Consider the following 9,632-nt stretch of genomic DNA (forward strand, 5'->3'; position numbering starts at 1 on the left):
GCCTCATAGTCATCGCCAGAGAGGCGTGCGCGCCAAGACAGCATGTCTCGGTGCGGTAGTATGTGCGATGCATTATGGGACATATACGGCTAGTTCCTGATGAGTTTTGCGTGGGGACGCCTGATTTAAAGGGGCCGCGCCTTGGAGCCTAACCTCTCCCCTGCCCGCCAGGTGGGGGAAACGGGAAGGGCATACATGAGTACAGGTGCCTGAGGGAGGGTGTAATAGTGGGGGTTTTGCTGTCCTGTGTGTGCCGTGCTGTAAATACAAATACAGCACGCTGAATAGGTGCCAGGTCTGATTAGCTCGTTAAAGAATAAATCTCCTTCTGATCCTGGTTTTTTTACAGCTATGGATCCTGATGACATAGAAGAGCTGGCAGTGGAGCTTCAAGGGAAGACTGTTGGTGGCTGGGGCCTTGTGCAGCTTGCAGCAGGCACAGGTTTTGCTGCCTATGTTATGTGGGCAGGAGTTCTCATGCCTGGCTTCCGCAGAGTGCCTTTAAAGTTACAGGTAGATCATTCGCCAGGGCTTTTTAATGGGGATTTGTTCTGGTTTAAGAGAAGAGTATATATTTGGGGGGGAATGAATATTACCAAGCTTTTTATATAACAGGATTTTATTCCCCCTATGTGGTTTATAAAGGCACCCTGGAAGGTGCATGAAATGTTGCTTTACTATGGTGTTTCTGTTCTGTCACGTACCCACTGGTTATAAGGTCACTCGAGAACTCTGGCCTGCTGGCACAAGGCTATCTGAGGCATTTGCTATGGGAAATAAAACCACATGAGAATTATTTTGTCACATTTTTTGTTCTTAGCAACTTTGCCGATGTCTCTTGTTTTAAGCTATTTAATTCCAAACGCTCCCACACCACTTTACAAACTCAGCACCTGAAACATAGCTGACATGATTAATATTTGTAAAACTGTTTTGTTTGCAGGTAAAAAGCTCTCTAGGTTTCATTTTTAGTACTCCAGCTGTGTTTTGGTGAGACCTAATTAGGATCCAACCTTCTGCTTGGGTAAGTGGGTGCAGTTTCATTTAAGTCATTTCCACCAGTTGTGGATCTGGCTCTGTTTCCAGTTGCGCTTAGCACTGTGGCTGAGGTTGGCTCCTCTAGGTCTCTGTCTCGTTTGTTTTCTTCAGTTGGGAGTCTCCTAACTTTTTAGTGCTGTTTCCTCCTATTCAGATAGACCTAGTGTGTAGGTGACTAAAGTGGCTACCCTTGACTTCACTTTATGGCCCTCATCTTGCAGTCAAATCCATACAGGCAAACCCTTGTGCCCATATGGAAATCTAGTGAAGTGAGTTGAGTTCTGGGCTATAATGCACGTTTGCCTGTACAAATCCATTTGCAGAATTGGGCCTGCACAAGTGTGAAACTACATGTCCCAAAACACCATGATTTTTAGGATGCTTTACTGTATCCTGCAATACTCTGACACAACTGGAACACCAAAAAGGTAACTTGTGTTTGACTGGGTCTTATATTTCTCATTTCTCGAAACTAGGTGCCATATGTACCATCAAGTGCCAAGCAAGTTGAGAATGTGATGTCACTGCTGAAAGGACGCTCCGGGAAGATGGTGGATTTAGGGTCAGGAGATGGCCGAATTGTAAGAGAGAAAAAAGTCCTTGTGTCTGATATTCACAGCTGCTGGTTTGCATTTTGAAGAGTTAATAGTGTTAAAGGTAGATCACCTACTCCAAGAGCATCCAACTCCTGCTCCCTGTTATGTCACTATATAGCTAGAGAAACTTATTTGGGGTTGTGGTGGGCTTACACCAGTATAACTCCTTAGACTGAAAGCTCTTTCAAGGCAATTGCTCTTAGCCATTCCCTGCAAAGACTCCTGAAACTGGAGTAGCTGTGAGTTGCTCCATAAGGAGCATTGCCTATGTCCCTTTCCTAGACTTAGACTCCTTAATCAATTTGGGATGGAGCAGATGAGAACCCCCACAGAGCTGTTACTCCTGCACATCATCTTAGAATGACTCCTGCTGGGGAAGGAAGGGAGTGGAGCAACTATAGTATCCCCACAACCACTGGAAGGGAATCACCTTAGCTTATCAGAAAAAAGTTCTGATAAGACTGGTACTTACAACCATTCTCAAACCCTGTCTTGTGCCTTCCTCCTTTCCTCATTCTTAGTCTGAGCCTGCAAGGTGCTGACTGCCTCTTGGGAGGTCCTGAGCATGCTGAACTGAGAGGAGTTGAAAACTCAGCCCTTCCCAGAATCACACCCTCAGTTTCTCTCTATTCCACTGCCTCTCTGATTTCTCTTGAAGGACATACCATGTTACATGTTGAGCATTGCCAGCTACCTTCTACACTGGCATCTGGTCATTAATCATCTCCTTACCTTCCTACCCTATTCCCTAGAAGAGCTGCTTAGAGAATGCAGTGCAGGTAAAGACAGTACTCTTATCCCATTCCTCACAGTGACTGCTGCTGGGAATGGAGTAACTGGAAGCTGTCTGATCTACAGCCACTGATCCAGAGATTATTTCAGGAACAAACATGGAGGTTTATTTTTGTTTCAATTCCTCTCTCCAGGTATTAGAAGCATATAAACAAGGCTTCAGACCAGCTGTTGGCTACGAACTCAACCCCTGGCTGTTGAGACTCTCCAACTATCGCGCCTGGAGGGCTGGGTGTTACGGGAAGGTTTTCTACCAACGGCAAGATTTATGGAAGGTAACTTCTTGTGATGGAGTCAGGACTCTGGATTTCTCAGCCTGACTGACTACATTATCTCTAAGATCAAAGGACCTACCTCTGCTAAACACAGACATCAGGGCTTTAGCCGCACTGAGCAAAAGGTCAGCATTCTCCTCCAAACCTACTTATTAGAGGCACTGGTTTTTGTTTTTTTTCCCGCTTTCCGCCACTTCAGCTGTTCCTTATGGATCAGATATAATTTGATCATCCAACCCTTTGTGTGCTTTCCTCAGATCCTACATCAGCAGCACTGTGGCAAAAGGGAGAAGAAAGCCATATTGGCCCTCTCTGTCCAGTAATATTGAATTACTGTTAACTCACCTCTGTAGGTTCCTCAGGTGTGTTTAGCTGGGATCGTCCATGTTTTCCTTCTCCTGGCCTTTAACACACACAGCTGAAAATGATGTTGAAAGCACTGAGGTCTGGAGCCTTGGGAAGGTCTACAAGAGGGACAATGAAAGAGCCCCCTACCTTGCACAAATGTCCTTTCTCAGTGCAGCAGGAGGGCAAGCTTGAAGATGTTCCTCTCATATTGACTGTCTATACCTGGGACTCTAAACATGCATCAAGCCTCCTAAAGTTCTATTAGCAAAAGCTGAACCTCTCCACATATCTAAAACTAGGCTGGAGAAAACACTACCAGGGATGGACTAGATCAGTGATTCTCAACCCACAGGCTGCTTGTGGCCCAATCAGCACACAGCTGCGGCCCATGTGACATCCTCAGGGCCATAGAGGTAGTAAATATATTGTGTGGATGCAGCTCGCATAACATACGGAGAGCCAAATATGCCTCCCATAATGGAAAATAGGTTGAGAACCACTGGACTCTATGAACTAAGTCAATCCCATCTCTACATTTTGAGATCCTAAGATTTTATTTAATCTGTTATCAGAGACACACCTGCATCCAGCCTAGTAACAGGGTTTTTGCACCACAACAACACAACTCCCCTTCCCAGAAATTTCACTTGCTCAGTATTATTGACCTCTTTGGGGTTTAGAATAACTTCCTGTATGTCAACAAGTGAAGTTTGACCCTTATACACAGATTTAAGACTCCACTGAGATCCTCTTTCCCCAGCACACATTGCACTGTCCCTTCAGCCTGTTATTTCTCTCCATGACTGACTTTATCCTCTTAAAGGTAAACCTGTCTGACTGCAACAACGTCTCTGTGTTCCTAGCTCCCAGTGTGGTAAGTCCAAGCACTCTCTAGAGACTGGTACAGGAGGTTAAGGGTGAAGGGCTGGTTGCCAATTTCCTACTTTGTTGGGCAAATCAATGAGAAGGGCAGATACTCGAGGAAAGGGATCATCCTGAATGTTGGCAAAAAACCCTTAAGAAAATGGCAGTAGAACTATATATGTTTCACATAACCAACCAAATGCTAGTGTATCTGCCTTAACAAGGCTGCTGTGGACACCTCCTAATAGCCCCACCATAGTCAGTGGGAGTTTTCCTTGAGCGGGGATAGTCCAAATGTTGGATCTGCTGAGAAACTGCCCACATGTGCTGAGTGTACACTCTTACTATATCCCTAGCCAGCACTGTGAGATGCTGAGCACCAGCACGCCCACTGACTGCGGAGGTAGATGAATGCAGTCAGCACTGTGTGGCTGTAGGGACGGATACAGCAGAGTTTGCATTTTGTGATTCAAAATTCCTAAACATGTTGGGGTGCTGAACACCTGTGCCTCCTGCTTGTTTCAATGGATGTAGCAAGTGCTCAGTGCATCTGCAGATCTGGCCTCAGTTCAGAGATAAAAAGAGGGTTAGCATAAGCTCTGCTTATTGTGATAGACTGACAATACTTAGAAGTTGTGCAACAGGGGCCTACTGAACTCCATCCCAGGTAGTGCTGAAATAAGCTTCTATGAAGCTATTATTGCCCTGTAAATATTAGCACCAAAGAATACAGTACAGACCCGTTTACACACGAATCTGCTTAACGCACGGTAGCGCCATGCCTCCCAGTGCTACCTATGTAACACATGAGACTCGTTAACACGCAGTACAGGAACTTGCTGTGTAGTGCTACAGATTTGCTCACTACCTCACTGACATAGAAATCGACAGGAAGTGCCAAGCAGAAACGTGTTTTAAGTCTTTATTGCCAAGGGGGAGGAGGCCGGGAGGGGCTCAACATTAAAGCGCTGCCATGGCAGGACTTTAAGGATGGTCCTTTGCTGCGGCAGAGCTTTAAGGATCCTCAAAGCACTGCCATGGCAAAGGACCATCCTTAAATGCTTTAACGTTGCTGCCCCTTCCCTCCTCCTGGCCAATGGGGGAGGCAAAAAGGGCAGGGATGCACTTTAAGGCCAGTCCTTTTCTGCAGCAGCGCTGTGCTGCCAACGGGGAGCGGGGAAGCGCTGCAGCACTTTAAGGTCCCTGTCCCTTTTGCCCCCCCCTCGGCTGCCGATGTGCGGCAGGAGGCAAAGGGAGCAGCTGCCCTGGGGCTGGCAATTTAAAAGGGCCCGGGGCTCCAGACACCACCCTTTAAATCACCACGGGAATCCTAGGTGGCATGGACCAGGCGGCCTGGAAGCCCTGCTCCTTCCACCTGCAACCCTGCCCCTTCCGGGGGCCAGAGCCACCCCAAACCAGTAAGTGTCCTGAGTTTCTTTCACCTCTGTATAGTAATAAACATTATTATTAGATCACACATTTGAATTTATATTCCTGCAAAGCGCTGTTAACAGACAGGCCTACAGTATTTGGGATGCTGTGTGTGTGGCTATCTTAAGATGTTTCAGCATGGCCCTCTTAACCTGTGGTCTGTTAACATGTGCTTGTGATGGCTTGTCTCCTGACATCTGTGCGTAAACGGGTCTGTACTGTAGATCTTGCTGGCATTGGTGTCCTTGGCTTGGTTTAGGTGTTTACTTCTCATCTCCACGAAGCCAGCCCCCTTACTGTTGAGATCAAATTAATTTTTGAACATAAAGCCAAGCTCAATGAATGTGTCCTGGATTGTAAGTTATCCAGGGCAGGGGCTTCATCTATAAATGCATTTGTACCGTGCTCACTATAATGGGGTATGGATCCTGACTGGGGCCACTGGATGCTACTTCAATATCAATAATCAAAATGACAACTCTGCTAACCAATGGCAAACCTGCAAAAAGTCTCTAAAACACATAACCTTTTCCCTTCCTTGTGATACCAGTGACTGTGACTAACAGCTTCCCCTTCCTCCTCCCCATTAGCTACCTCTCCTAGAAACAAAGCTGCTTGCAGAACTGCCGGACGAGGCCCGGGTGGTGACTGGACGCTTCCCCTTTCCTACCTGGATGCCAACCACCAGTGTTGGAGAGGGTATAAACAGAAGCTGGGCCTATGACATCAAGACTGTACGGCAAACAAGGCACAACAAACCTGAGGGATGCCCAGAATGAGTCAAGAGCTCAGCTACAGCTAGGATTTATAGCCTGGACAATAGCATTGGAGCCTCTGCAGATGTGTGCGCTTTTTTAGCCCGTTAGAACTGCTCTGGAGGGCAAATGCTGCCATAGTGTGACAGCTCAGCTGAATAGCCCAGCAAGCATGGGAGAGGAGGGGGTTGCGATGAGCAGGGAGGGGTGATGATTTGTCAGACTTTATACCACATGCTCTCGCTTCCCTAGAACCAGAATCCTGGACAGCCTTTGAACTGGGGAATTGGGCTGGAAATCCCCAAGGAATTGTCACAAGACTGAAGAGCTGAATCTTTGATTCTTGTTTAAAAACTCATTTCTCTTAATTTATTTGCAATTAATTTTCTGACAATAAAAGGGCTGCAGGACTTGGTTCATCCTTCGGGCAGGGCTGGGGTGGTGCCCGCCCCTGACTGTAGACAGAGCCATTCTGGACTGTTCAGAATTCCCTGGGAGGAAGGCTCAGTAATGCAGCTTCTCCAGGTCTCTCTTTTTCTCCCTGATAATCAATTCACTGTAGGTCCTCCTCACATAATCACCACCCAGCAGGTCCTTCTCCATGGAACAGTTCACCATGAGTGCAGAGCTGTAAAGTCTCCTCAGTGCCCTGTGCATAAGAGCAGCTGAGCTCAAATCCTAACCTGAACCCTACCTCTACTCCTCTCCAGCTCAGACAGGGACAAGGTGGTGGGAGTTAGCACCGGTGAAGCATAGCACTTTGCAGCTGTTACAATACTAAATCAACTGTCTAGCAGAAGGTGAAGGGAACCTGTTAATTCAGGTGCATAGTAAGCTGAGTCCACCAGCTCCACAGTAGACTAAGATTTGGTGATGGTTTGACCCAGTGTGGTGCTGCACCACCCTGAAGTACCGGCAGTGGTGCTCTGCAGCTACTGAGCATTTCTGCAATGAAAAGGCAATCTTTATGGCCTGCTGGAGGGAGGGAAGCCTCACAAAACAAGATAAAGGGGGAACAAAGCACTGAATTTTGATCTGATTTTAGTATATTTATTTACCTGTGTAGGGTCAAATGTATACTGCTGATTTCCTTCGTAGCAAGTCCTAGTCCTCTAGTAAGAGGGCCCAAGTATGAAGAGCACTTGCTGGAGTGGATTATCTCTTGGTGTGACAGAACACTGAATATTACAGCCAGGCAGCCACTCAGTTTTACGTCCTTGTCTTTCCTATGATGAACTAATGACTGCTGCTTGTCAAGGCCATGGCAAAAGCTACAGTTCATGACAGGTGGTCCTTTTGGATCTCTGCATTAAGTGAGGATCAGAAGCCCCAGCACTGAATGCTGTGGGTGCCTCGCTCCCTACAAGTTTCCTTAACCTCAGGATCTCCTGCTTGTACCTGAAAGAAAACATAGGTTACAAAGAAAAGCAATGTCAACCTTGCATCAGTTGTGGTCATAAGAACCCTGCTGAGGACTGAAATTGTAAAGCCAAGGTGAGACTGAAGCCAAGTTCCCAAACACTATCCAGCCAGGGGGAGAACTACTGCTAAGGGTAATGCTAGACTTGTCCCGACCCTGAACATACCTAGGAACTCAGCCAAGGGATTCCATCAGCAGCAAGCCTGGGAGTTATATCAGGCACGATTTTGGTCCTCTGTTTTTAAGAGCAATTAGTTGCAGTTGTACAAGCTCAGTTCAAGTCTTGTGCATGGGGCAAGGGACAGATGAAGGGATCTCCATCTCACCTTGCAAGATGCTTATCTACATATTCCTGCAGCTCCAGCACCTGCTCTTCTGCCACAATTGCCTGAGTCAGCAGCTGGCTTCTCTCCTTTTCCAGATCCTCCTGGGGGCAGAAATAAGGAGAGAACAAGAAGTGATAAGGGAGTGCTTTGGGGGAAGCACTGGACTCGTGCTGACTCTCTCCCCTCTGAAGTCATCAAATCAGAGGCTACTGAATTTCTCATGCACTCTGACAGGTTTCAGAGTAGCAGCCGAGTTAGTCTGTATCTGCAAAAAGAACAGGAGTACTTGTGGCACCTTAGAGACTAACACACATTTATTTGAGCATAAGCTTTTGTGGGCTACAGCCCACTTAACTGTAGCCCACGAAAGCTTATGCTCAAATAAATGTGTGTTAGTCTCTAAGGTGCCACAAGTACTCCTGTTCTCATGCACTCATCCTCCAGCCCTGAGATTTCTGGGAATTAAGCTAAATAAGCTGCCCAATTAACTGAAAATCAGAACAACATTCAGACACATGAGCTTCCCAAAGAGCCAAACCACAGGTGTTCAGTACCCTGAAAACAATGACATCCTGCCATTGCAGCCAGCTTGAAGATACTATCGGGAGCATTGAGATGGGCTGGGAGGGAAGGTGCTGTTTTATACCAAAGCCTCTGGTTACATGACTAGCAGGAAAGTGCTAAATCCAGTCCTAAGACACCCCCAGTTATCCCCAGACAATTGCCTCACAACCTACTCTCTCCACTAGGGTAGTGTGGGGATTGGTAGTGTGGCTTCCAGATGTACAGCAATGAAATGTATACAACCTCCATCCCCTTACCTGGCAAGAGTTTTAAAAGAGATCTTCCCTTTATAATACTAATCTCTGGCTCTTATCTAGTGATTTTCATCAGTAGATCTCAAAGTACTTTACAAAGGAGTATCATCCCCATTTTACAGCTGGTAAAACCGAGGCACAGAGTGATGCTATGACTTCCTTAGGGTCGCCAACCTGGCATATCTCCTGAGGTTTTAGTCCAGTGCTCTATCTGCTAAGCTACACTGCTTCTCTTCTTTAGTCCTTGTCTAAATGAAATTTAGAAAAAAAATAACCCAACCATGTGACCACAGAGTGTTATGTGATTTCTCCTAACTTGTATGGACAGAAGAAATGATAGGAAAGCATGTTTTTCTTCGGTGTCTGTACCTAATCCAGACTAGGAAACTGAAGCCCTGCTGCAAATGCTTTCAGCAGTTGTCCCCCCAACCCCGCACTGAAAGTGACTAAAGTCCTAGAGTACTGCAGGCAACAAGTGTTTCAGAAACTGTGCTTGGGGTGTCTATGACAGCCTTTCCTCCTGAACATTTCCCTTCTTTGTATTCACCAGTGGTAGCAATAAAGGGAGTGCTAGTGTTTTTAACTGGCATGCCAACTATGCCTGCTCAGGGCAAATCTAGACAACATGGTGGTAAAACTGCCACTAGCCACAACCAGCTTATCTGCTGCTAGCAGTATCTCCCAGTGGAGCTGCACTGCTGCTGGTGCACAGATAGGAAATGTTGTGGAAGAGCTAGCTCCAGCAGGTAGCAGCATGTTAGACAAGAAAAGCATCTGTCCTTGGAATGAACAAGTAATGGTAACGGTGGCTGTTATAAACATACAGTTAAGGGTAGCATAAAATTCCTCCTTTACCTGTAAAGGGTTAAGAAGCTTAAATACCCTGGCTGGCACCTGACCAAAAGGACCAATGAGGGGAGAAGATACTTTTAAATTGTGGGGGAAGGTTTTTGTTTTGTGTTTCTTTGT

General features: G+C 46.4%; 2 protein-coding genes across 5 annotated transcripts in view; one reads left to right on the forward strand and one right to left on the reverse strand.

The window, feature by feature from the left end:
- Positions 1-16: 16 nt before the first annotated feature.
- Positions 17-6,509, forward strand: ANTKMT (adenine nucleotide translocase lysine methyltransferase). 2 transcript variants are annotated; one of them, XM_075069318.1, is made up of 6 exons: positions 17-50; positions 350-513; positions 1,515-1,619; positions 2,561-2,701; positions 3,873-3,923; positions 5,935-6,509. In XM_075069318.1, exons 2-6 carry the CDS (start codon positions 352-354, stop codon positions 6,121-6,123), a joined length of 648 nt encoding a protein of 215 aa, XP_074925419.1. In that variant the 5' UTR covers positions 17-50; positions 350-351; the 3' UTR covers positions 6,124-6,509. The 2 variants fall into 2 exon arrangements, with proteins under 2 accessions (XP_074925419.1, XP_032629896.1); XM_032774005.2 differs by lacking the exon at positions 17-50 and adding an exon at positions 63-171.
- Positions 6,510-6,560: 51 nt separating this feature from the next.
- Positions 6,561-9,632, reverse strand: part of CCDC78 (coiled-coil domain containing 78) — a 56,740-nt gene continuing 53,668 nt past the window's right edge. For all 3 annotated transcript variants that reach the window (XM_075069317.1, XM_075069315.1, XM_075069316.1), the window contains 2 exons: positions 7,846-7,946; positions 6,561-7,497 (listed from right to left, as the gene is read on the reverse strand). In XM_075069317.1, coding sequence (XP_074925418.1) covers positions 7,371-7,497; positions 7,846-7,946 — 228 coding nt within the window. In that variant the 3' untranslated portion in view covers positions 6,561-7,370. The remainder of the gene's footprint in view (positions 7,498-7,845; positions 7,947-9,632) is intronic.

This window comes from Chelonoidis abingdonii, chromosome 9 (genome assembly GCF_003597395.2).
Source record: "Chelonoidis abingdonii isolate Lonesome George chromosome 9, CheloAbing_2.0, whole genome shotgun sequence".
NCBI classification, from domain to species: domain Eukaryota; kingdom Metazoa; phylum Chordata; order Testudines; family Testudinidae; genus Chelonoidis; species Chelonoidis abingdonii.

What these genes read in the sequence shown, in the direction of transcription:
- ANTKMT (XM_075069318.1), top strand. Translation starts at nt 352, where the DNA reads ATGGATCCTGATGACATAGAAGAGCTGGCAGTGGAGCTTCAAGGGAAG. An exon ending in AACGGCAAGATTTATGGAAG is followed by an intron (nt 2,702 to 3,872) that starts GTAACTTCTTGT and finishes ATCCTCTTAAAG; the next exon opens with GTAAACCTGTCTGACTGCAA. An exon ending in TGTTCCTAGCTCCCAGTGTG is followed by an intron (nt 3,924 to 5,934) that starts GTAAGTCCAAGC and finishes CCTCCCCATTAG; the next exon opens with CTACCTCTCCTAGAAACAAA.